Raw genomic sequence first — 26,929 nt, forward strand, 5'->3', positions numbered from 1 at the left:
ACAGAGTCCTCAGTGTGTTTCAAACCTCCTTCTTTAAAGAGACGAGGAAGAACAAGGCGGTGACGCAACATTTCACCGCAAACTGTCGGAAAACAAGAAAAACATCGTGCGATATTTTCACGCACCGTGATTAATAAGTGGATTGTTTTCATGATAATGTTAATATTTCACGGCATTGCTTTGAAAATCTCACCAACACACAGTCATAGTGATTTATCTCTCAAACTAATGATAAAGTATGAAAATAACGGTTGTTTTTCACTCCGAATGTTTCCCGAGGAAAGTTTCCGTCCTCGGTAACATTGTTAATCGTCACAACACTTTCTTTCACGTTGTGTTAACATTGGTCACCGGAAGTTTACGGAGCTTTGCCACTTTTTGTAACGTGACTAATAACATAAGGATTTTACAGTGTTTATAATTATAAATATGTCAACAGTCAGAATATCTGCAAACTTACTATTATTTAAGTTTCTTCAGATAGTTGACCGTTCTTTTATGAAGCTTTAGCTTTGAACGCTGTTTTATTAACACTTATTATATGTTATTATTTCATTTATCATAGTCGTCGTGATGAAAATCCACCGACCGTTTGTGACTCAGCTGATTCAGAGTTAATAATCAAACCGTCGTCATGAGCTGATCTCGTGTCTCGTGTTTTTGCTGCTTCTCTGTGGCCTGAGCACTTTTCTTTAAAGGGAAGTGGAATCACTTTGTGTGTGAATGAATGATCTGAGCTGGAAATCCCCAAACTTACCCCAGGACGTGGAATAATCCACTTCTACTTTCTTTTCTCTGCCTTTTACACTGCACTACACCCAGATACTGTTTGATTTTTCAGGATAATTCCAGTAAAAAGACGCTGATATTTAGTTGTTTTTGCTCAAAGCAGCAATAAAAATACCAATTCATCTTGATTCATGAGTAAAGATGTCACATTTTGACTGTAAACTACTTTCTCTGTCTTTAAAAGACATGATTTCATCATTAAACATTAAAAACACACACACACATGGACTCACAGTAACACACACACACACACACGCGTGGACTCACAGTAACACACACACATGGACTCACAGTAACACACACACACACCACACACACACACATGGACTCCACAGTACAACACACACACGCATGGACTCCAATACACACACGTGGACTCACAGTAACAATACACACACACGTGGACTCACAGTAACACACACACACATGGACTCACAGTAACACACACGTGGACTCACAGTAACACACACACAACACACGTGGACTCACAGTAGCACACACGCATGGACTCACAGTAACACACACACACACACACACATGGACTCACAGTAACACAACACACGCATGGACTCACAGTAACACACACACACACTCCACAGTCACACACACGTGGACTCACAGTAACACAATACACACACAGGACTCACAGTAACACACACACTCACATGGACTCACAGTAACACACACACACGTGGACTCACAGTAACACACACACACACGTGGACTCCACAGTAACACACACACACACGTGGACTCACAGTAACACACACACACACACGTGGACTCACAGTAACACACACACACACACACACGTGGACTCACAGTAACACACACACACACTCACAGCAAAGGTCCAGTTAACGACACGTCCACCATTTGTTTTGGTGACAGCTGGAGTCAAACAGCTGAGGCACAATGTTCCTGTGTGTGTGTGTGTGTGTGTCACACAGTGTCACACACACACACACACACACATCTCACCTCACAAACTCACTCCAGATCTACATGTAAAGATTAAACGCAGTATTATCTGTACAGAGACAGCGTTCAGTTAATTAGCATCTAAATACAAAACAAACAACACTCAACAAGAATCTGTAAGAACTACAAAAAACATGTAAATGTGTGTGTGTATATATATATGATGTATAATTATGTCACATATATATACATACTGTCTATACATATATATGTATATATGACATAATTGAAACTTTACAGGCCAAAGTTTTACAGTGAAACTCACAAACGTACAGTAAATAATAAACCAGTGACAAACACAACATTCCTGTTAATGACACGTTACAAACTCACCAGCTCTGACCTGATGTGTGTCAGCAGCTGGAACATGTGACGCAGAGAGGCAGGGAGGCAGGGAGGGAGGAGGTCTGTGTGGGCTTTTCCCAGGAAACCCTCTGCTGACAGGTGGCAAGGGGCGCGGCCATGCTTTGGCCACTCCCTGGTCTGTGAGGTCACTGACGTGTCACGTTCACATGCAGATATTTATAGAAACAAATGTTTCTATTAAAAAACAAACCACAACGTCATGACTCAGCAAAATCTATAAATAAACCTCTGGTTACTGACGCCATGCAATGACATTATGGCAGTAGGTGGCGCTGTTGTCACACACCTCTGGTGACCTAAAGACTGGGGCGAGGCCCACAGATGGGTCACAGGTGGTCGTCAAAAGAATCTTCCCAATCTTTTATGTAACAAACGTCCTCTGACCTGAAACAATAGAAACATGAAGCTCCGCCTCCTCCTGTTTGTCTCTGTGTGAAACAATAGAAACATGAAGCTCCGCCTCTGATGACTCAGCAGCTGCTGTGTTTGTTTGTGCTCAACAAGGTCAAAGGTTATTTACAGTGAAAAGATGTGAACTGTTTGTCTTCTCAAAAAATCTAAATCTATTTTTTTTCAAAATCTCTCTTTGTCTCTATGTCTGTGTCTGTCTCTCTCCTTCTGTCTCTCTCACAGTCTCTGTGTCTCTCTCCTTCTGTCTCTCTCTCTCTGTCTCCGTGTCTGTGTTTCTCTGTCTGTCTCTCTCTCTCTGTCTCCATGCCTGTGTCTCTGTCTCTTTGTCGTCTCTGACTCAACAAACAGTGTCATTAGTTACACACATGACTGTGTGTGTGTATGTGTGTGTGAGAGAGAAATGACTGGGGGAGTTTTGAAATGTCTCTTCTGGTCAGAACCACAGGGAGGGGAGTGACAGACAGACACACAGACAGACAGACACACAGACAGACAGACAGACACAGACAGACAGACAAAGGGAGGAAAACTGGGTACTAAAACCATGAGCTGTTTTTTTCTTTGCTCATCATCATCATCATCATCATTGTTATTAAATGAGCAGAAATGAATCACAGCGTCGTCACATGTTCACACGTCAATGATTTAATGAGGTGGTGACACACACACACACACACACACACACAAAGAGTATGTCTCAGACTGGAGCTGAGAGGAGAGGAGAGGAGAGGAGAGGGAGGGAGGGAGGGAGGGAGGAGAGGAGACAACAGTGAACAAAGCTGCGAGTCCATTTTCTGCCAAAGGTGTTGAACAGAACACAGTGTTCAGTCAAATCAGTTTTCTGATTTACATAATATGACTGTGCTGTTATCTGTCACCGTGGAAACAGGTCGTCAGCAACAACAGCAACAGTAGAAACGCTTCAGATGTGTGTGTCATCAATGCTGAAGTATTTGTTCTTTAAAAACCTTTTCTGTTGTCTTTCGTTTCATCAGCAATGGCCCAAGAAACCAACCAGAGCCCAGTGCCCATGCTGTGTGCCACAGGCTGTGGTTTCTATGGCAACCCACGGACCAACGGCATGTGCTCCGTATGTTATAAGGAACACCTGACGCGGCAGCAGAGCAGCGACCGCATGATGAGCAGCGACCGCATGATGAGCAGCGACCGCATGATGAGCAGCGACCGCATGGGTACGAAATACACGCAGGAAAACACACAAAAATACAGTCCACACAGAAATACAAAGAAACACATAATAAAAGTCCTCTGACTCGCTGCACTGTCACAGCATTTGAGGACAAGTGCTTTTTAAAGATTCTTAAAGAGATTTAAGAGTTTATAATCACACAATAACATATTCTAAGATATAAAATCATGTTGTTTTACTTCTTTCTGTCTAACATTGTTTGTGTCTCACAGCCTCAGCTGTCAGTCCTACCTCAGAGGCTTCAGCCATCCAGAGGTTAGAAGCCAGTTTAGCCAAAGTCGAAGCTTCTTCATCTGCTTCCTCAGCTGAGACGTCTAGGTCAGCACTGCACCACAAATGTATAGAAAGACTCCAGAAATGCATTATAAGTGTCTAATCTGGTCTCTCTCTCTCTCTCTTTTCCCTTTTTTATTTATTATTATTTCTTTATTTTCATATTCAAACGTTCAGCAATGTTCAAGGATCTCTTCCTGTGACTCAACAAATGACAGAGATGAGCATCTCCAGAGAGGACAAGCCTGAAATCCTCGACCCTGGTAAAACTTTACCTCATCACTCCAGTGACGTACACACACACACACACAATTATTTTTGCAGCCTCAGATTATTCTGCATCCTAAAATTATTCCTGTAGCCTCAGATTATTCTCCAGCAGCCTCAGATTATTTCTTTAGCCTCAGATTATTCTGCAGCAGCCTCAGATTATTTATGTAGCCTCGGATTACGTCTGTAGCCTCAGATTATTCTGCAACAGCCTCATATTATTTCTGTAGCGTCAGATTATTCTGCAGCCTCAGATTATTTATGTAGCCTCATATTATTTCTGCGGCCTCAGATTATTTATGTAGCCTCAAATTATTTCTGCAGCCTCACATTACTTCTGTAGCCTCACATTATTTCTGTAGCCTCAGATTATTTCTGCAGCCTCAGATTATTTCTGTAGCCTCAGATTATTGTCCCTGTCACTCACCGTTACGTGCTTCTGGAGTGTGAGTCTATCTAAAAATAAACCTGTTTAAAATGTTTGGCACAGAACACTTTTCATGTGACTGTAATCTGGGATTAAAGTGCACTTGATGAACATGTTTTTCTTTTCGTTTCTCTGTTTAGTTGTAATCCAGCCGGCTGCTTCTAGTTCTGCTCCTGCAGCAGCTTCACCCGGCAGCGACGAAAACCAGGGCGACGCCCCCAAACCTAAGAAGAACAGGTGCTTCATGTGTCGCAAAAGAGTGGGCCTCACAGGTGAGACAGGGGGCGGGGCTTCTTCATTTAGAACTTGACATTTCCACTCATAAATGGATGTATAGCAACAACACCCTGTGTGTGTGTGTGTGTGTCCAGGCTTCGACTGTCGCTGTGGTAACCTGTTCTGTGGAATCCACCGATACTCCGACAAGCACAACTGTCCCTACGACTACAAGGCCGAGGCCGCGGCCAAGATCCGCAAAGAGAACCCTGTCGTCGTGGCCGACAAGATCCAGAGAATATAGATCAGAGAGCAACCTTTGACCTTTGACTGGAGTACGAGTGTGAACCTCCTGAGATCGGCGGCAGCGACAGAGCGAGTGACGATGGAAAGGACTTGATTTACAAAAATGACACGACCTCAAGAATAATATGGCGGGATAAAAGAGGAAAGAAGGCGGAGCTGGTGTGTGAGGGAGATGAATGCATGAATTAAGTCATTAGTTTGTTTTATCCGTGGTGTGATTTTTCTTTTCTTTTTGCTGCTGTCGAGTCCTCCTTCTGTTTTTATGATGGTCTTATGAAAAGCAGCCCAGGTTAACGTTCCAGGATAAGCTGCGCTCCTCTCACCCAAACCAGGCGCCATTTTGTGCCAAACCGTCGGCGGCCATTTTGTCAGACCCTCTGCCAAGTGTTGGTCACGTGTCCCTCAAACTTTGAACTTCCCGTTCCGGCCCCCGTTGGCACCGTTGAGTCAAATGTTTTGGAGAAGCGTAACTGAAGCATAGCGTAACTGCCCCCCACTGTGCACAGGGGGCGCCGTTACTCTGTCTTTCCACAGCTTTACCTACCTCACAGCTGCTGTGTTAAGCTTTGCCGTCTTCCCGTTCACTTTAATTTGATCCCAGCAGAAACCATGGGTCAGCCTCGGTGACCATGTGATCAGAGAGGCCTCATCCACACGACTATAATTCATCTGTCGTCCACACTTTACCCCAGTGTTTTCAGTCGTCTGGAAGGAAACAGTGACCTTTAAAAATACTCACAATCAATTCTTGTCAGACACAACACGACTCTCAACAATACTCCATAAATTTTAAAAAAGCAAAAATTCTGCTCCCGGTTTTCTGTCGTCCACACTACCCCAGCTTTGAAAACACTGCTAGTGTTTTTGTTTGAAAACAAAACAAACCTTATGAGCTGCATTTTAGTCTGGACAAAGACCTTTAAAAATACTTCTTGTCAGCCACAACATGACTTTCAACTGTAAACAGAAAGCTCCTGTTAATACTCAAGATCCACATTAATCCGTTTTCTAAAAAAAAAAGAAAAAAGAAAAGCATCAATTCTGGTATTTTCAAGCCCTGAAAACACAGGGCAATGTTGCTCAGTTTTTTTATCGTTTGAGAACCTAACAAACTCAAATGGCTTTTTTTTTTCAGTCTGGACGGAAACAGAGACCGTTGAAAATAAAGGCACATTAACTCTAAATCATTTATTGGCCAAAACGTGCCTGTCAGTCAGCTGTAAAGGATCAGCTTTGATTAATCCAGTTTCATTTTTAAATAATGCATAAATTAGTCCACACTTATCCAGTGTTTTCATACCCAGAAACACTGCTGGTGTTGTTTTTGTTTGAAAATTCAACAAACTCAGTCAGCCTCATTTTAGTCAGGACTTTAAAAATGATGATGCATTTATTTCAGCTCCTAGGCCACATCCACGTTACTGCAATTTCATATTTTTAAAAAGCATAAATTCTGTTCCAGGTATTCCAGGATCTGTCAGGTCATGTGATTCATGTGTGTTGTCAGTGTGGACACAGATTTGAAAGTGTAGTCGCGTGGATTCTAAGCCTCGCAGGTCTTGATTGTGATGAGGCTGTTTTCCGGAGTTTTCAGTGGACATGCTAACAGCTAACGGATTATCCAGACTGGGCTTGATTGTAAATCCTGGACGCCTGGTGCAGCAGGGGGCGTGTGCGAGAAGAAGGACAGCCTCCCTCTTCTCTGGCAGATCATGTGACTTTAGGCTACGATTATTGTTGGGGCATGAATGAACGAATGAATGAATGAATGCATGATGACGTAATCTACGCCTGCACGCGTGTTACTTTGGGGGTTTTACACGTTTTATTTGCTTAGCGACAATTATGTTCCGTTCCCTTTTTATTATTATTTTCTTTTCTCTTCCATTGATTTTGAACTCATGTATTCTGTGCATTTGTGGAATTATGTGGAATTATGTGAATATGAAAGGATTAGGGCCACAAGTGAACTTGTTTTTTTGTTTTTTTAAAATTGAAATATAAAAAACAGGAAGAAAAATCTGAAATAGATTTTTAATCACGGAATGCTAAGATGAAACGATTAAAAATAGAATTCTGACTTCAATCTTATAAATCTTGACTTTAATCTCAGGATTCTGAGGAAACGATTCTGGATTAAATCTCAAAAACAGAAAACAAATCTGAATTCTGACTTGAATTTTTACTTTAATCTCAATGAATTCAGAGATTAAATTCATTCTGACCCTTTTCTATTTTTTGTTCACATGTGGCCTTCGTCATCTTCCATAATGTGAACCATTTCAATTTTTTTTATATACGCTAACAAGTGTGTGTGTGTGTGCGTGAGTGAGTGAGTGTGTGTGTGTGTGTGTGTGTGTGTGTGTGTGTGTGTGTGTGTGTGTGTGTGTGTGTGTGTGTGTGTGTGTGTGTGTGTGTGTGTGTGAAGCTCCCTGGTTTTATCAGCACATGTTTACAGAACTACAGGAGCATGCCAGAGTTAGACTTATGAAAAATAATAGAAAACTAAGATTAGATGTTAACTTCTCATCTTTCTAACAGCTGTTGGTCTGCGATAGAGCACCGTAGAAAAGTGTGTGTGTGTGTGTGTGTGTGTTTCATTTAAAGGATAACCGTATGTATCTGTTTGAGGTTTTTTGTTTTTTTTTCTTTCCTGATTCTTAGTTATATGCAAATTTGTACAAAAAAAAAGAAAAAACAACAAACTGTGTTGATATTTATGTATTAGGTATAATCTTGCTATCCAGCATTACGACAGCTTAGTATCATGTAAATAAAAACTGTACAGAGAGACATTATCAAGACTGTGTGTGTGTGTGCTGATTTACTGCCTGGACTATTTCAATTATAATAAAAGATCATTAAAGTCATTTTTATTCAAGTAATAAAAACTATGTAAGTAAACAAAAGTTACATTCTAAATTCTTAGAATTCCAAAATCTACTCATGGTTCAAATCTGTTCAAAAAGTGTTTCTCTGACGTGTGTTTGTCAGCGACTTTTATGTCGGGGTCAAAGATCATCACATGGTGCACCAGATGTGGCCCACGAGCCTTGGGTTTGACACATGTGCACCAGTCAGTGTTCGGGCTCTCATGAGTGAGCGTGTGTTGGATAAGAGGAGTGTGTGTGTGTGTGTGTGCAGCTGCTACCAAATGCTACCATTTAAGATTAAAGCCAATATAATAAAGTAAAAACGTCACAACGACAAATACAACTGTTTATATGTATATACTGTTCATATTTACTGCTTTATTATTGCTCTTCATAAACAGACCCAAAATCAAATTTTGCTTCGGGTCCCATGAAGGCTCGTAAGGCTATTATTAAGTGAGAAACATGCATCCCTTAACTAAGTGTACAGGAGTACAGAATAAGTATTGATTAACTACAATTAGACCTTAATATTTCACTAATATAATATTTTATATACACGTGAAAAAACACAAACTCTGAAAGGAGAGAAGAACGAGTGAAGAGAGTGAAAGAGACGTGAAGTTGAACAGCTTCACTTCTGTGAACTGTCCCTTTAACCTTCAAACCTTCACTGGTAACATCTTCACTTCAACATCATCAGCATTCTTAATGTATGGAAACATAGACTCTAAAACTCCCACTGTCCACCATGTATTGTCTCTAACCTGGACGTCCCAGCTATGAGTTCCTGAGTTCAAACCCTCAGAGCCCAGGACACTGTTGTAATAATCAAACCTCTCTGGATTATCAGGAACCTTCTGTCTGTCTTCTCGTCTCACACTGGTCAGATCTTCAGACACGATGAGTTTTGGATGAGCGGTGTTTGGGTCCAGAACCACAGGACTGTAGGAGACCACGTCCTTCATCTTGTTCCAGATGTTGAAGGCCAGGTTGCCCAGGTGTTTGGCCTCGTCTATCAGAGCTCCTGAGTGCAGCTGTGGAGGCTCCAGCAGGGGGCGCTGCTGCTCTCTGTAGTTGAGCAGGAAGACGATGTCTTCAGCTCTCAGCTCGTCCTCTGTGGCTCTGACTGTATCTGATAGAGCTTCTATCTCTCTGTGAAGAGCCTCCATCTTCTCTTTCATCTTGAGACTCTTCTGCTGCTCTTCCTCCCTCAGTGCAGCCATCCTGGTCTCCTCTTCCTCTTGTAGAAACTGATGAAGCTTCTTAAACTGCTCCTTCATCCGTGTCTCTGTGCGTCGGGCCTGGACTTTAATGTGTTCTGCTGTTTGATCAAACTTCACCTGAACTTCTTCCAGACTCTTTAAGTTCTTCTTGAAGGTCTCCAGAGTTTCCTGAAGTTGCTTCTTGTGTTCTTGTGCAGCTTCATCGATGGGTCTGAACTTGTGGCCGATGTGTTTTTTTGAGTCTCTGCAGACGAGACACACTGGCTGCTGATGGTCCAGACAGAAGAGTCTGAGTTTCTCAGAGTGCTGACTGCAGAGAACCTCTGAAGACCTCGGACCTCGCTCCTGTAAGAAGGTCTCGCACATGTTCTTTAAAACCAGGTTACAGGGTGGTTGATCCTTTGAAGACCTTCTCTTACAAACAGGACAGTCTGGTGTTTTTGTCAAACTCACCTTCAGTGTGTGGACACTTGTCTTCTGCAGCTGGATTCAGTCAGAGGACAGAGTCTGGTCTTCAGTCTGCGTCTCTTCACTCACTGATGGTGACTGCTGTTTCCTGGTTGTTCTTGGGTGAGGCAGGAGAAGGGGGCGGAGCTTGGAGAACAGGTTGTGTTTGATTCTAAAGTTTTGATTCATCAGCAGAAATGTTGATAGACTCTGATCATCTGATCACAAACACACACACACACACACACACACACACAGTGAGAGGACACAAAATGGAGGACTTTACATTGTGACATCATTTTTGGTGAAGAAAACATAAAAATAACTCTTTGAGGTTTTCAAGATAAACTAAACTATGCGTGAATCTCTGATCATGTGACTTTCATTACTGATGATGACGAGGCTGTTTGTCCTCATTAGACCTGAGGTTTTCAACCAATGAGAATCAACCTCACTGAACGTGTTCAAGGTTTTTTTCTCTGTCATTTTTGTGACGACAAAACAACACAATTTAAATTTGCACTCAGTGCTGCCACCTGGCGGTGAATGCTGTGATGACTCGTTTATTCACCACCATGAAATGATCATATTTATTCTCGTATATGATGATGCTTATAGGACCTTTATATACCCTGGTATGATCCGGTACGTTTCAGGAGGTTTTCTGAAGCAAAGAGGAAACATCATAATGAGTCATATTATGATTTTGATGTTTCACTGTAGCAACAACAAGAAGACAGAAAAAGACAGTAATATGTGTTTAATTCTGATCACAAAACAATCATTTTCCAGGTTTTTCAGTGTGAACATAAAGGCCTCACTTGACCCATAACAAGGATGGAAAGAAGTATAATGACTATACGTCACCTAATATTATAGTTTCTGCACATTGTAAACGAAAAAAATACATTTTTAAATAAATAAATAAATAAATAAATATATGTATGTACTGTATATATATTTATATAAATGGAAATCTCGGAATTCAAAAAGAGAATTACAAGATTAAATTCAGAACTTTGACTTGGTCTTGGATTAGGGCCAATGTGAAAACATTTTTGTAAATAACATTTCAAAAATAGAAAAGAATAAAAATATAAAATTCTTATATCAAAAGTCACAATTCTGACATTCAAATGTGATTTAAAAAACAAAACAAAAACTAAATTCTTAAGGGATTAAGGATTTGGGCCACATGTGAAAACATTTTAAGAAACAAAATAAACTATTTTAATCCCTCAATCTCACTTAATCGTTGAGATTAAAACTCAGAATTTTGTCTTGGATTAGAGTCAGAGAAAAAGAAAAATCTGACTTTAATCCCCTCAAACCACTCCTCTCCAGCAGGTGTCGTTATTGCAGAAGAGCCCCTGTTGTGACTTTTGGCACCGGAAGCGGAAGTCGGCGGCGGCAGCAGCAGCGGCTTGTTTTCTAGCTCGTGTCGCTTTGTAACGTCGTCCAAACGCAGTGAGTTTTGTGTGAATGAAACTCGGACGCAGTGGAAACGAAGTGAATCCGCAGATGAAAAACAACCCCGCACGGATGTTCACGTTGCCTCTGTAAACACACAAGAGTTCACGCGGCTCTTCACACACACGTTGTTATTATTATCCACGGCTCAAGGAGCTAAAGGCTAACGCGGCGGCAGCAGCATGGCGGATGTTACTGCTCGTAGTTTACAGTACGAGTACAAAGCGGTGAGTGTTTTTCATTAACGCACTCACAAACCAACCAACACACGTTTAACGCAAAGGCTATTTAACAAGTTACTGAGCTAACGAGTCATTATGTGGTCGCAATGCATTGTCTAACCAGCCGTTAACCAAGCTAACTAGCGGTTAGCTTAGCTGGAGTCGAGCACATAATACATTGACATCACATTTACCGCGTTCATATTGACGTTTCTTCATGCAGTTAAACTACCTGTGTTTGTATTAAAGTCCTCTTCTTTACATGTATCACACTCATATCTGATCGTTCTGGTTGTTCGCCTTCATTTACTTTAATCCGTTACACAACTAAAGGTCAATTCTCAGTTTGCCACTTATTTTCACATTTAGATTTTTCGGAACACGTTTACATGAAACAGTATTAATATAGCTGGTGATAATGTAAATAGAATACAGTATTTTAGTTTGAGGTGAGACATATTAGTGCTTCAGATATATTGACACACGCCACAGAAGTGTTGACATTAAATAACAACATATAAACAATAGTCACTGTGTTATATGTTTAATAATAGCCATACATTCAAAGTGATTAGTAAATATTTAATAATAACTAAATATTCTCTGCCATAATGTCGTGTTGAAGTGAATGTGTATGTGTTGGTTTTCTTCTATTAACAACACACAGGGGGCGTCTATAACAGGTGTCACCAGGTCATGACCTGGGGGCAAATGAGTGTTTAGTTTGGGTATATCCACTGGAACTATTCGGGCTGATTTATTTAAATCCAGGAAGTGGCTGTGTGTAGAAGTTATATTTTGAGGCATCAGCAGTGATTACAACTGACCAATCAAACTGATCAGTGTCAGACATTTTTGCTGATCTACTCAACATGGAACACAAAACTAATCTGGATTAGTTAATAAACCGCCATCTCACCATTCATGTTTCTTCACATGGTAATCTTTGAAAACTGGACTTGCTGTGTTAAAGACCTCACTGCAAGTTGCTGCCTGGTGATATTATTTGATGAATTTCTTGTTTTCAATCAACAGAACTCAAACTTGGTGTTACAAGCTGATCGCTCTCTGATCGACCGCACAAGGCGAGATGAGCCCACAGGAGAAGTGCTGTCCCTGGTGGGGAAGCTGGAGGGATCCAAGATGGGAGACAAGGCTCAGAGGACCAAACCTCAGAAGCTGGAGGAGAGACGAGACAAGTCAGTAATTATTGTGACAACAACATTATTGTGTTTGTCAACTGTACAATGAAGTGTTATTCCAGTTAGATGCTACTGTTACACTATATAAAACAATTTCATAAACCTTTGCTCGGTATTAAAATTTGGTAATGTAGGTTATGGTCCAAGGAAGATATTAGACTTGGGTGATATCCAGATTAATTTAAATGATTTAGAGCTGGAAGTAACTATGATTATTTTCGTAATTGGTTAATCTATCCATAATTTTCTGTCTTGTTTTGTCCACAAACCAAAATGATTCAGTTTAATGATTTCTTTATTATATCGGAGTCGGAGTTGACTAGAGCTAGACCATATCTCTGAGTGCTATCGGATGCTGAAACATGTTTTCTTTGTCAAAATGTCATAAAAAAAAAAGAGAGGAAACAAAATGTATGATGTTAATGGGGGCGGGACTAGTTAAGCTTTTTGAACTGCACTGTTATGTGATGAGTGATCTAAATGTCATGACCGAAATAAATAAATAAATAAATAAATAAATAAATAAATATTGAGCAAAGAAACCAGAAAATATTCACATTTAAGAAGCTCAGTTATTATTGCTATATATATATTGCTATTATTGCTATATTAAATACACTTCAGTGAGATTATTCTGGTGTTTGTCTGAGTGACGTGGGCCTTAATCCCGTCTCTATTTTCTCTCTCTGCTCTCACAGGAGACGAAAGAGAGACGAGGACAGGCACGATATCAACAAGATGAAGGGCTTCACGCTCCTGTCTGAAGGCATCGATGAGATGGTGGGCATCGTGTACAAGCCTAAAACCAAAGAAACCAGAGAAACCTATGAGGTGTTGCTGAGCTTCATCCATGCAGCTTTAGGAGATCAGGTCAGTGAGAGTTGGAAACCTTTGATAAAAAAGACAACAAAAATCCAAAGACGTGATGTGTCATCTCACATGTTTATTATTTTCTGATCTGTAGCCCCGTGATATCCTGTGTGGAGCGGCGGATGAAGTGTTAGCGGTGCTGAAGAATGACAAAATGAGGGATAAAGAGCGGCGGCGTGAAGTGGAGCAGCTACTCGGACCCGCTGACGACACACGTTACCATGTCCTGGTCAATCTGGGCAAGAAGATCACAGACTATGGAGGAGACAAGGATCTACAGAATATGGGTAAGTGTATCAGACACAACTGTATGTTTATCATCTACTCTATAACCAGGCAATATATGTATATTAAATCTAGATTTTGGATATCGTCATATCATCTACATCAAATGATTTTAAAACAGTATATCGTGATAGGATTTTTCCCATATGGCCCCCAGCCTTATTAAGGATGCACAATATTAGATTATCTGTATAGGTCATCGGCTGAAGCACTCCCGATATATCGGCAATACGTCCAGTATTGTGTCTCCCTAGAATACACAGTACTTATATTTGTAGTCCAACAGTTTCTTTGCTGACATCGTTGTGACCTGTTTGATCCACAGACGACAACATCGATGAAACGTACGGCGTGAACGTCCAGTTTGAATCTGACGAGGAGGTAGAGATCTTGTCTTCTTTGTGTAGTTACTGTGTTGACGCTGTCGTGTCACTCATGATGGTTTTGTTATCGTACAGGAGGGCGATGAAGACCCGTTTGGTGAAGTACACGATGAACACGGGGATGAAGACAGTGAAGGAGAGGAAGCAGATGTGGGCAGCACTCTGACAGCTAATGTAAGTGCAATGTCTCCGTCACTGCCAGTCGCTGTATTCATCTGTATCTAATATTCCATTATTCGTTTGATTATATGAAAGCTGTTTGCTGCTCCTCTTAGTTCAACACACTCTGAATCCTGCACTACTTTCACTGGAGTTTAAGAACAGCATTCTGAGCTTGAAATAATTGTCTGAAATCTTTACTCTGAATTGATACCTTGTTTTTGTTGTAGCTCGGAGTCACAGGTGATGTGATGACTGTGAAGAAAAAGGATCTTCATCCTCGGGACATCGACGCCTTCTGGCTTCAGCGTCAGCTCAGCCGTTTCTATGACGACGCCATTGTGTCACAAAAGAAAGCAGACGAAGTCTTAGAAATCCTCAAGGTATGTTTTTCTTTACTGCTTGTCAGTTGATTACAATACATAAACACTTGTATACAAAGCATTTTAAAAGCAACTGCAGGCTGTTGATCTTTAGTTTAAGTATGCCCAGGAGAGGTTAATAAAATAAAATTGAAATCAATTAAATAGCAAGAAGACAAGGCATTACATTATCATTCGTTTGACACCTCTGCAAAATCTGAAGTGGGGTGTTTGTGTTTTTAAAGCCTGACTCTCCCTCTATTCTCCCTCTATTCTCGGTGTAAACCACAGACTGCCAGTGATGACAGAGAGTGTGAGAACCAGCTGGTTCTGCTGCTCGGCTTCAACACCTTTGATTTCATCAAAGTCCTCCGTCAGCACCGTCGCATGAGTAAGTTACACACTTCAGAGTGACTTTATATCAGGACGTCGCGTCTCGTGTCTTTTTGATTTAATATGGTTGGATTTTGCTGACTCACAGTTCAGTACTGTACGATGCTGGCGAGCGCTCAGAGCGAGGCCGAGAAGGAGAGGATCATCGGGAAGATGGAGTCTGATCAGGAACTGTCAAAGATTCTTTACCAGCTGCAGGAGACGGAGAAGGAGGACATCATTCGGGTGAGACTTTGTTGTTTGTGAAATAATCTGAACATGTCCGTCAGTCTGTTACATCTGTGACTCGTGGATTTATGTGTTTATAGGAGGAGAGATCTCGTAGGGAGCGCTTGAGGAAGTCTCGAGTCGATGACTTGGAAGCGATGGACATCGACCACGGAGAGGTGAATATTTATCAGCTGCATATCACATGCACAGGTTTGGCGCTTTAGTTAGACTTGAAACAAATGTCATAATTTTTACCCCGACAGTCGATGGCTCCTCGGCAGCTGCTGGACCTGGACGATCTAGCCTTCACTCAGGGCAGCCATTTCATGGCCAACAAGCGTTGTCAGCTTCCTGACGGCTCTTTTCGCAAACAGCGTAAAGGATACGAGGAAGTTCACGTACCCGCGCTCAAACCCAAACCTTTTTCTGACGACGAGGTTTGTTTTATTCACGTCTCTTTATTGCAGGGCTTTAAACATGACGATGATTGTGGATACATTTGATCATGTCCGAATGTTCATGTTGTCAGGTGCTCGTTGGTATTGAGAAGCTTCCCAAGTACGCCCAGGCTGGATTTGAAGGATTCAAAACCCTGAACCGCATCCAGAGCAAACTGTTCAAGACCACGATGGACAGTGATGAGAACCTGCTTGTTTGTGCACCCACGGTACGTTAATACACAACTCCTACACCAAAGTCCAGAGAGTCAATCAATGGTTTTTACGTCACAGCACACAGGAGCTGTCAATCCACTGCTGCCTCCATCGCTAAGTTTAAATGTCTGATTTTGTTGGTTCAGATTTGTTTGTTGAATTTGTGATTTCCTGTGTGCACACAGGGAGCTGGTAAGACCAACGTGGCCCTGATGGCAATGTTGAGGGAAATTGGGAAGCACATAAACCTGGACGGAACCATCAATGTGGACGACTTCAAAATCATCTACATCGCTCCGATGCGTTCACTGGTACAGGAGATGGTGGGAAGTTTCAGTAAGGTAAGACTCTTCTCTTTCATCCTCAGTCTTTTTCTTTATTTTTTTGCTCACTTTGAGTTCATTGTCCTGACAAGCATCTCACTTTTCTTCTCACCCCAGCGTTTGGAAAGTTACGGCATCACCGTGTCTGAGCTGACGGGAGACCACCAGCTTTGTAAAGAGGAGATCAACGCCACACAAATCATCGTCTGTACTCCTGAGAAATGGGACATCATCACCCGTAAAGGTGGAGAGCGAACGTACACGCAGCTTGTGCGCCTCATTATCATCGTAAGTGATCAGCGCCGTGTTAAATGCTCCTGGTAATAAACAAATGTCAACATTCATTCCAACGTAAAAACTCGTGAATGTGTTGTTTATAGGATGAAATCCACCTGCTTCACGACGACCGTGGACCGGTGTTGGAGTCACTGGTGGCCAGAACCATCAGGAACGTGGAGCTGACCCAGGAGGACGTGCGTCTCATTGGCCTCAGTGCGACGCTGCCCAACTATGAAGACGTGGCCACCTGCCTGCGTGTGGATCCTGCCAAAGGACTCTTCTACTTTGACAACAGGTATGATGTTTGGAGAATTCTTTCATTCATTCATTTATTTATTTATTTACTACGTTGATTATTATCTCAGATTTCATGTCGCTAAAATTTGCTCTGACATTCAATCATGACTTATTTTTAATCTAAGGGAATAAACGCAATCATTTGAAGTACATACGGGCCATTTATGGATATTATATTAGTATTCTGACATAAGACAAGATACAGTCCTAGTTTTTGGATTTTGTCATATTGTCATTTGAACTATACACGGACCTTTTATAAGTGTATCTCTTCTTTTTTCCATCTGTAGTTTCCGCCCTGTGCCCTTGGAGCAGACGTACGTTGGCATCACGGAGAAAAAGGCCATCAAACGTTTCCAGATCATGAATGAGATCGTGTACGAGAAGATAATGGAACATGCTGGGAAGAATCAGGTGAGTTCATTCACAGGAAGTTACTCCACATGAACCTGCATCACCTGCATCGACACTGTGGAACTTCTGTCCCAAAAACAACTACGACAATAAATAACCCTGATGCCATTGTTGTCTACTCCAGGTGCTGGTGTTTGTCCACTCCAGGAAGGAGACAGGAAAGACAGCCAGGGCCATCAGAGACATGTGTCTGGAGAAGGACACACTGGGACTTTTCCTCAGAGAAGGTTCAGCTTCCACTGAAGTGTTGAGGACTGAGGCAGAGCAGTGCAAGGTGAGCCAAAGTCATGCCTGCACTTAATAAATAATTGAAGTTTCTATTCTGTGAGACTTAACACCCGAACGTCTCTGATCCAGAACCTGGAGCTGAAGGATCTGCTGCCGTATGGTTTCGCCATCCACCACGCTGGTATGACCAGAGTGGACCGTACGCTGGTGGAGGACCTGTTTGCAGACAGACATATCCAGGTTCTAGTGTCCACAGCCACTCTGGCCTGGGGCGTGAACCTCCCAGCTCACACCGTCATCATTAAAGGAACACAGGTGTACAGTCCAGAGAAAGGCCGGTGGACTGAGCTGGGAGCTCTGGACATTTTACAGGTCAGTCTTTGTTTACTGCAGTTCGTCATCCTCTTCTTTGTCTTCTTCCTTTTCTTGTTGTTCTTTTTTTTCCTTCTTTTTCTTCTCATTCTTCTCCTCCACATTCTTCTGGCTTCTCCTTTGAGGGACGCCACAGCGGATCATCTGCCTCCATCTTGTCTTCTTCTGTTTCACCAACTGTCCTCACGTCCTCCTCCCTCTCTGTGGTACTCCTCCTACACTAATAATTTGATTAATAATGTCTGATGGCAGATGCTCGGTCGAGCCGGTCGTCCTCAGTACGACACTAAAGGAGAAGGAATCCTGATCACGTCTCACGGGGAACTCCAGTATTATCTGTCACTGCTCAACCAGCAGCTGCCCATCGAGAGTCAGATGGTGGCCAAACTGCCCGACATGCTGAACGCCGAGATCGTGCTGGGCAACGTGCAGAATGTGAAGGTCAGAGGTCAACACAGTAAGAATCTCATGATCATATAATTCAAAGGTTTTCTCTAATTCATCATATTTTATTTGCACCAGGACGCTGTGAACTGGCTGGGTTACACCTACCTGTACGTGCGAATGCTCCGTAACCCCACCCTGTACGGCGTGTCACACGATGACCGCAGCACAGACCCTCTGTTGGAGCGACGCCGGACGGACCTGGTGCACACAGGAGCCAACGTCCTGGACAAGAACAGTCTGGTCAAATATGACAAGAGGACCGGCAGCTTCCAGGTGTGCACACATTTCAGCCAAGAGTCTGGGTTTGAAAGGGTCGGTCACAGAAACGTGGAAGTTTGAGCAATATCCAACCCTATTGTTTCTACCTAAAGGTTACAGACCTGGGACGCATCGCCAGTCACTTCTACATCACTCATGACTCCATTCAAACCTATAACCAGCTGCTGAAGCCCACGCTGAGTGAGATCGAGCTCTTCAGGGTCTTCTCGCTGTCCTCAGAGTTCAGGAACATCACCGTCAGAGAGGTGTGTCGACGTCATACTTTCAGTGTGGTGCTTTGAAACTTAATCCTCAAACGACGTCACAGCGGCTCACTTTAAATATAAACATGTTTTTGTTTGTGTTTACAGGAAGAGAAGCTGGAGCTTCAGAAGCTGCTGGAGAGAGTTCCTATTCCTGTGAAGGAGAGCATCGAGGAGCCCAGTGCTAAGGTAGATCACATGACCAGAGATGACGTGTGTTCTTGTCGTGCTTTTATTTCTTCACAAAGGTCACGTTTTATTTGTCTTCTTCCAGATCAATGTGCTGCTGCAGGCGTACATCTCTCAGCTCAAACTGGAAGGCTTTGCTCTCATGGCAGACATGGTCTATGTTACACAGGTACAGTGGATTCTGTACATATCGTAATTGAGTTGATGCTTCCATAAGCTCTACTACTACCTCTTACAGTCAATGTTTATTTATCATTTTACAGTAGCAGCAAGGTACTCAGAGAACTTCACATAAAAAGAAAGAATAACACAACAATGAACATAGGAATCAATAAAATTAAAAAATGTACAACTGTTTTGACTTTTATGACGCTGAATTCAGAGAAAATAGATTTAGACACAAGATTTAAAAAAGGAAGCTAATCAACTGAAAAAAATATAAATAGAAAGACCACCATGACATTTTTACACTTTATTGTAATATTATGAGCGCGTTCCCTGTTCCTCCAGAGTGCCGGCAGATTGATGCGAGCCATATTTGAGATCGTGTTGAACAGAGGCTGGGCTCAACTGACTGACAAGACCATGAATCTGTGCAAGATGATCGACAAGAGAATGTGAGTGGACTTTTTAACTTTTGATTCACTCTTTGCCGTACTCTGAGAGACTAAACCACTGATCCCCTGCTTCTCCCGTAGGTGGCAGTCAATGTCTCCACTGAGACAGTTCAAGAAGCTTCCAGAGGAAGTGATCAAGAAGATCGAGAAGAAGAACTTCCCCTTCGAGCGTCTGTACGACCTCAACCATAACGAGATCGGTGAGTCTTCCTCCTGGACGACATGCTCACCGAGGAGAACTGAGACGTCACAGACTCGATTTCATGATGTGTAATTACTGTTTTCCAGGTGAGCTGATCAGAATGCCAAAGATGGGGAAGACCATCCATAAATACGTCCACCAGTTTCCCAAACTGGACCTGGCCGTTCATCTGCAGCCCATCACTCGCTCCACACTCAAAGTGGAGCTCACCATCACTCCTGACTTTCAGTGGGACGACAAGGTCAGTCCAGAGGAACGATCAGTCACCTCGGTGTCTCCGCCCCCTGACGCGTGTGTTGATGAATGTATGTTCTGCTCAGATTCATGGATCATCAGAGGCTTTCTGGATCCTGGTGGAGGACGTGGACAGTGAGGTCATCCTCCACCACGAGTATTTCCTGCTCAAAGCCAAGTACGCTCAGGACGAGCACCTGGTCACCTTCTTCGTCCCCGTGTTCGAGCCTCTGCCGCCGCAGTACTTCATCCGTGTTCTGTCAGACCGATGGCTCTGTGAGTAACTCGACTGAAAACAGACAAGTCTTCATGTGACAGTTCATCTCACTGCTCTTTCTCCTGCTTCTGTTCAGCCTGTGAGACTCAGCTCCCGGTTTCCTTCCGACACTTGATCCTTCCAGAGAAATATCCTCCTCCCACTGAGCTGCTGGACCTGCAGCCTCTGCCCGTCACTGCTCTCAGAAACTCTTCCTTTGAGGCTCTTTACCAGAACAAGTTCCCCTTCTTTAACCCCATTCAGACCCAAGGTACAGAACCGTGAACACACGTGTGTCCGCTGCTCATCCACCGTACGAGTGCATGTTGACTCATCTGCTGTTTTCTGTCCCCACAGTGTTCAATGCTGTGTACAACAGTGATGATAACGTGTTTGTGGGAGCTCCCACCGGCAGTGGGAAGACCATCTGTGCCGAGTTTGCCATTCTGAGGATGTTGCTGCACAACGCAGAAGGTCGCTGTGTCTACATCACTCCCATGGAAGCACTGGCTGAGCAGGTGAGACATCATTCAGTTTCACTCCGGTTTTACCGTGATTGTTGTGAAAAGACCTTTTTACTTGCACTTCCTCTTCTTTGACATAACATAGTGAAGATTTGTGTCAATCTCTGTGTCTCAGGTGTTTGTCGACTGGCACCAGAAGTTCCAGGACATCCTGAACAAGAAGGTGGTTCTGCTGACGGGAGAGACCAGCACCGACCTGAAGCTCCTGGGCAAAGGTGACATCATCGTCAGTACGCCCGACAAGTGGGACATCCTGTCCCGGCGCTGGAAGCAGAGGAAGAACGTGCAGAACGTCAGCCTCTTCATCGTGGATGAAACTCATCTCATCGGGGGAGAGAATGGAGTAAGAGGACAACGCTGCTGCGTTTCAGACACTTCCTGTCCCACAGAGACGGGTAATGTCGCATCATGTTCATGTTTGTGTATTTATCTGTGTTTTCTGTGTTGTTTTTCAGCCTGTGTTGGAGGTCATTTGCTCCAGGATGAGATACATCTCCTCTCAGATCGAGCGGCCCATTCGTATTGTGGCCCTCAGCTCGTCTCTGTCCAATGCCAAAGACGTGGCTCACTGGCTGGGCTGCAGCACCACGGCCACGTTCAACTTCCACCCCAACGTCAGGCCGGTGCCTCTGGAGCTGCACATCCAGGTCTGTTTTTATTCCCTTTGATCATTGACGTTGTCAGAATCTTGGAGCCAGAGGATAGTTTATGATGCTGAGTCCACAGATTTGTTTGCAATTCATGGTGTGAAACAAAGAATAAAATGCCTTTCACATGCTTTAGTGTCTTGATTGTTGGTGTGTTGGTCGGAATGTCTGCGATAACGGTCTGTTAAAGTCCGATTTGGAATCAATAGTAGAAACACTGGTACTTTTTGTTGCGCCTCCTCCTCGACCACATGATCATTCCAAAAGTGGCCTGATCTTCTTCTTGAAATGTCTTAGTTTCCTGTTTGTTTATTTATTTATTTTTTTAACGTTTCCGTCTCATTCAGGGCTTCAACGTGAGTCACACTCAGACTCGGCTGCTGTCGATGGCAAAGCCAGTTTACCACGCCATCATGAAACACTCTCCCTCCAAACCCGCCGTGGTGTTTGTCCCGTCCAGACGACAGACTCGCCTCACAGCCATCGACATCCTGACCTTCTGTGCTGCTGATGTGGTTCCTCAGAGGTCGGTCTCCACTGCGGCGTTTCACCGACAAAGAAACAAACTGTCTTGTCTTATTGTCGCAGAACAAACGTCTGTTTCTCTGCAGGTTCCTTCACTGCACTGAGAAAGACCTCGTTCCCTTCCTGGAGAAAATCAATGATCCAACTTTGAAAGAGACTCTGGCCAACGGCGTGGGCTACCTGCACGAGGGGCTGTCGGCCATCGAGCGTAAAATAGTGGAGCAGCTCTTCAACTCTGGTGCGACTCACTCCTGCTCCGCCAATGTTGACATGAGGCAGCCATTTTCGGTTTATTTGCTTCTTCAACTTTTCATTGATGTTCTTTCCTCTCGTGCAGGTGCTGTTCAGGTGGTGGTCTCCTCCCGATCCCTCTGCTGGGGAATCAACATCTCCGCTCACCTCGTCATCGTCATGGACACCCAGTACTACAACGGCAAAATCCACGCGTAAGGCTCCCACTGCACTGAGTGTAGAAGGTTTGTTTTTGTTTGTAATGTCATGTGTCGTTGACGTCGTCCTCCCACACTCTCCGTCAGATACGTGGATTATCCCATTTACGACGTCCTGCAGATGGTGGGCAAGGCCAACAGACCCATGCTGGACGACGAGGGCCGCTGTGTGATCATGTGTCAGGGATCCAAGAAGGTGCGAGAACCTCCACTGTTTTTTAAAAAAACATAACAGATGGAACACCAAACAAAAACCCTGGTGTTGTTGTTTATTTCCTGCTAGGACTTCTTTAAAAAGTTCCTGTATGAGCCTCTGCCGGTGGAGTCTCACCTGGACCACTGTCTCCACGACCACTTCAACGCTGAGATCGTCACCAAGACGGTGGAGAACAAGCAGGACGCTGTGGATTATCTGACCTGGACGTTCCTCTACCGCCGCATGACCCAGAACCCCAACTACTACAACCTACAAGGTCAGTCAGTCTGTTCATATTTAACCACAAAAGCCGTGGCGAGGACGCGCATCCCAATTTAGTCTCGGTTATAACTGTGACTCAAACGCTGTTTTTCAGGCATGTCCCACCGTCACCTGTCTGACCACCTCTCTGAGCTGGTGGAGAACACGCTACACGACCTGGAACAGTCCAAGTGCATCAGCATCGAGGACGAGATGGACGTGGCTCCTCTCAATCTGGGCATGATCGCTGCGTACTACTACATCAACTACACCACCATCGGTTTGTCACTGCTCTTATTCTGTTATTAAGATTCTTATTAGGAGATAAAATTGGCTCATAACTGATGGCTCAGGTTTATCCAGAAAGAGAATGTTTTCATATACACAACACAGTTCATGTGTTCATCTACCGTGAACACAGAGGAAATGGTAATCAAACATGGATTGCAGGATACAGAATATGTACATTTAAGGAAATCTAATATTTGGAAGAGAAAAGTGAAATCTGAATTTAAGCATCACTCTGTCTTTGTTTATTTCTTTATCAGAGTTGTTCAGCATGTCTCTGAACGCCAAGACAAAGATCCGGGGATTAATCGAGATCATCTCTAACGCTGCTGAGTACAAGAACATTCCCATCAGACACCACGAGGACACACTTCTGCGACAGGTAAATCCCTGAACATCCCTGAAGTGACACCCGAAAAATGATGATCATGATCATTTTAAAGTGAAAAACAAGAATTTTAAGAATTTTTCTTTTAAATCATGAGGTTTGGATTGACTGGAAACGATGCAGCTCCCCCTTGTGGCGCTACAAAATGTGACCTTGTTTTGAGTGAGATTGAACGTTGATTTATTTACTCATTTATTTGTATTCCCCGTGTTGCAGTTGGCACAGAAGGTTCCTCACAAACTGAACAACCCCAAGTTCAATGATCCTCACGTGAAGACCAACCTGCTGCTGCAGGCTCATCTGTCCAGGATGCAACTGAGCGCTGAGCTGCAGTCAGACACCGAGGACATTCTCAGCAAGGTACGTCACGCGCTCGTCACACGCTCAACACACGCTGCAGTCAGACAGTATAATGTAATGCATGCTGGGAGTTGTTGTCGATCATGTACATGAGCCAAAATGCCAAATGATTTTTCTGCCTTTCTTGGCCAAGAAGGCACGCACTTCAAATCTTGTTTCATTCATGTTATTTCTACTACATGGATGAGACACTTTTAAAGTGGACATATTATACCCTATCCCCCCCTATTAAAATAGTTCCCTGGTGTCCTAATGAACATGTCAGTGACATGCTTTGGTCAAAACACCATCAGGATGAAGCATCATAGCAGTTCAATAACCCTGCTAAACCCGCCCTTTCAGAACGCTCCCTTTATATGCAAATGAGACACAGGCAAACACACACCCACTTCTTCCAGGGGGTTTCTGATTTGTCCTCTTTACAGCGCTCACTCGCTCAGCTCCTGTTCCCTCCCCTCATTCCTCTCCCCCTCCCTCCACTAGTTCTCTGACAATATCAACATGGCAGCATGCGTCACAGGAAGAGACGTCCTACATAAGGATGGAGCCGAACACTGTCCAACTGTAAATCAGTTAAAAACACTTAGGGACAGCACCACTGATCCACCGCTGATCGCTGCATAAACAGCTGCTGTATGTGAGTGTATCAGACTGAGTGTGTGCTCCGGTCATGGAGGACGTACTGAACAAATATGTTTAATTAGGACGTGTCAGAATGGTCAGTTATGACCTCTGTGTGACCTTTTCTTAACAATGTGTGTGTTTGTACGTCGCTGACTAAATACTGATGTGAAGTGGTGCGAACACACGAACACACGTTTGCTGACTTTATCATCGGCACATTAGCTTCATATATAAAATCCTCTGTAAAACACTGTGCTCCACTGTGCAGCCACCAACAGCACACTTGTCCCTCCGCGTTGACATAATAGCGCTCTTCCTCCCTCGCCTGCACTCTCGCAGGGACAAGGTGGAGCTAAGGTGGAGCTCTCCAAGTAAACTTACTGGTGGGGCGGTAACATTCGCTGAGTGTTTTATGGCCTATACTTACACTAAGGGGGACCACGAAAACATGACTGAGTATTCTTTTTCCACACTTTGGAGACTGGTAGGGCCTCCAGAGTCCCAAATATAAGGATTGAAATGGTTAAAAAGTGGATTTTGCATAATATGTCCCCTTTAATAGACATTCATTTATTTATTCATTTATTTTATGTTACAGCATTTTGTTTTTGTTAAAGTAAGGAATAATTTAGTAACCTTCGTCAATATTTGTAGCTTAAGTGTCACATTTGTGTAACATTATATGAAGCTTCTGTCACCACTGATCTGTGCGTGTGTGTGTGTGCGTCTAGGCGGTGCGTCTGATCCAGGCGTGTGTGGACGTTCTGTCCAGTAACGGTTGGCTCAGTCCGGCTCTGGCAGCCATGGAGTTGGCTCAGATGGTGACTCAGGCCATGTGGTCCAAAGACTCGTACCTCAAACAGCTGCCGTTCTTCACCTCAGATCACATCAAACGCTGCACTGACAAGGTTTGTCACCGTTTCCCTCTTCATCCTCTTCATCCTCTTCATCCTGCTGAGTGATGTGTGTGTGTGTTTCTCTCAGGGTGTGGAGAGCATCTTTGACATCATGGAGATGGAGGATGAAGACAGAAGTTCTTTGCTGCAGCTGTCGGACGCTCAGATGACCGACGTGGCTCGCTTCTGTAACCGCTACCCCAACATCGAGCTGTCGTACGAAGTGGCAGAAAAAGACAACATCAAAAGGTACGAGTGGAACAATGTCCTCAGTACGAGGTCATCACAGTGTTTTTGTTAACGTGTCTGTGTGTGTGTGTGTGTGTGTGTGTGTGCGTGCGTGCGTGCACGCAGTGGGAGTCCAGTTCTGGTTCAGGTTCAGCTGGAGAGAGAGGAGGAGGTGACTGGACCCGTCATCGCACCGCTCTTCCCTCAGGTAAACCACACGGATTATAATCTATAACAGCTATAGATTATTGTTGTATTATTATAAACTGAAAACACATAAATGATAATTTAATCTTATACATGAAAATAATACAAGTATTGTTCTGTTTATTTGCTCGATGATTAAAAGTCTATCATTTACTGTGACTATTACATATTTCAAATGTTTCTATTCTACTGGTGACCACAAGGTGGCAGCAGCAACTGTTACGCTGTGAAAACCTGCTTTACTTTCATTAACTCTGATGAACACTGAAGATTAGAAACGAGAAAGTCTGTTTTCTAATGATGAACTGTATGTGATGTGTATGATTATCACAGAAACGTGAAGAAGGCTGGTGGGTCGTGATCGGTGACCCCAAGTCCAACAGTCTGATCTCCATCAAGAGGCTGACGCTGCAGCAGAAAGCAAAGGTCACCCTTCATCTGCTCTTCATACACACACACCAATGTAGTGACGTATAGTGACATGTAGTAACGTGTTATGTTTTTGACTCCGTGTGCAGGTGAAGCTGGACTTTGTTGCCCCGGTGATGGGCGTCCACAACTACACACTGTACTTCATGAGCGACGCCTACATGGGCTGTGACCAGGAGTACAAGTTCAGTGTGGACGTGAAGGAGAACGACAGCGACGGAGACTCTGACTCCGACTAAACTCTCAAACACGTGGTTTGTTTTATATAAAAGGATCAGTACGTGGTTTTTTTACTGTAGATATTCTGTCGTTCTTTTGTTTTTCAGTTTGTCCCAGAACATTGACTCTTTTCTACACTTTTACTGAAAACAAACAGTAATAATGTGCTGTTTGCTTTCAAAAAAGCAGATTAAATTAATCCAGATTATGTGAGTGATGTAAACTCTTATTCCAGATTTCATGTTTGGGTTTTTTTGTCAGAATGTTTTTAAATGTCGTTTCTGGAATCTTTTTTTTTTGCAATAA

The 26,929-nt window shown here is 43.3% G+C and overlaps 3 protein-coding genes across 5 annotated transcripts in view; 2 read left to right on the plus strand and 1 right to left on the minus strand.

Annotated features, from left to right (window-relative positions):
* The window catches only part of LOC122769712 (AN1-type zinc finger protein 5-like), a 9,120-nt gene extending 1,073 nt beyond the window's left edge, over window positions 1-8,047 (plus strand). For all 3 annotated transcript variants that reach the window (XM_044026479.1, XM_044026480.1, XM_044026481.1), the window contains exons 2-6: window positions 3,543-3,740; window positions 3,970-4,075; window positions 4,208-4,293; window positions 4,868-4,999; window positions 5,099-8,047. In XM_044026479.1, coding sequence (XP_043882414.1) covers window positions 3,543-3,740; window positions 3,970-4,075; window positions 4,208-4,293; window positions 4,868-4,999; window positions 5,099-5,247 — 671 coding nt within the window. In that variant the 3' untranslated portion in view covers window positions 5,248-8,047. The remainder of the gene's footprint in view (window positions 1-3,542; window positions 3,741-3,969; window positions 4,076-4,207; window positions 4,294-4,867; window positions 5,000-5,098) is intronic.
* A 561-nt stretch (window positions 8,048-8,608) lies between these two features.
* LOC122769400 (E3 ubiquitin-protein ligase TRIM35-like) lies at window positions 8,609-9,984 on the minus strand. Its single transcript, XM_044025916.1, has 2 exons — window positions 9,886-9,984; window positions 8,609-9,831 (listed from the first exon to the last, which is right to left on the minus strand). Exons 1-2 carry the CDS (start codon window positions 9,982-9,984, stop codon window positions 8,785-8,787), a joined length of 1,146 nt encoding a protein of 381 aa, XP_043881851.1. The 3' UTR covers window positions 8,609-8,784.
* Window positions 9,985-11,197: 1,213 nt separating this feature from the next.
* On the plus strand, window positions 11,198-26,929 carry snrnp200 (small nuclear ribonucleoprotein 200 (U5)). Its single transcript, XM_044025621.1, has 44 exons — window positions 11,198-11,492; window positions 12,522-12,685; window positions 13,387-13,558; window positions 13,653-13,845; window positions 14,169-14,224; window positions 14,302-14,400; window positions 14,616-14,768; window positions 15,039-15,138; window positions 15,229-15,365; window positions 15,449-15,526; window positions 15,614-15,787; window positions 15,880-16,017; window positions 16,189-16,344; window positions 16,444-16,614; window positions 16,707-16,900; window positions 17,193-17,316; window positions 17,441-17,590; window positions 17,674-17,916; window positions 18,169-18,357; window positions 18,439-18,636; window positions 18,735-18,887; window positions 18,993-19,073; window positions 19,159-19,242; window positions 19,584-19,690; window positions 19,772-19,890; window positions 19,979-20,133; window positions 20,213-20,402; window positions 20,480-20,653; window positions 20,740-20,900; window positions 21,022-21,249; window positions 21,362-21,553; window positions 21,901-22,079; window positions 22,165-22,316; window positions 22,416-22,524; window positions 22,615-22,723; window positions 22,811-23,000; window positions 23,100-23,264; window positions 23,533-23,654; window positions 23,877-24,020; window positions 25,376-25,552; window positions 25,629-25,789; window positions 25,895-25,976; window positions 26,309-26,401; window positions 26,494-26,929. Exons 1-44 carry the CDS (start codon window positions 11,448-11,450, stop codon window positions 26,641-26,643), a joined length of 6,411 nt encoding a protein of 2,136 aa, XP_043881556.1. The 5' UTR covers window positions 11,198-11,447; the 3' UTR covers window positions 26,644-26,929.

The sequence above is a fragment of the Solea senegalensis genome, linkage group LG5, assembly GCF_019176455.1.
Source record: "Solea senegalensis isolate Sse05_10M linkage group LG5, IFAPA_SoseM_1, whole genome shotgun sequence".
NCBI classification, from domain to species: domain Eukaryota; kingdom Metazoa; phylum Chordata; class Actinopteri; order Pleuronectiformes; family Soleidae; genus Solea; species Solea senegalensis.

Bases quoted from the DNA above. Each gene is read 5' to 3' on its own strand.
- LOC122769400 (XM_044025916.1), bottom strand. From the start codon at position 9,984: ATGAATCAAAACTTTAGAATCAAACACAACCTGTTCTCCAAGCTCCGC. The intron at 9,832-9,885 runs GTGAGTGAAGAG...GACTGAATCCAG, and splicing joins GGAAACAGCAGTCACCATCA to CTGCAGAAGACAAGTGTCCA.
- snrnp200 (XM_044025621.1), top strand. From the start codon at position 11,448: ATGGCGGATGTTACTGCTCGTAGTTTACAGTACGAGTACAAAGCG. The intron at 18,358-18,438 runs GTCAGAGGTCAA...TATTTGCACCAG, and splicing joins GCAACGTGCAGAATGTGAAG to GACGCTGTGAACTGGCTGGG. The intron at 25,790-25,894 runs GTACGAGTGGAA...GCGTGCACGCAG, and splicing joins GAAAAAGACAACATCAAAAG to TGGGAGTCCAGTTCTGGTTC.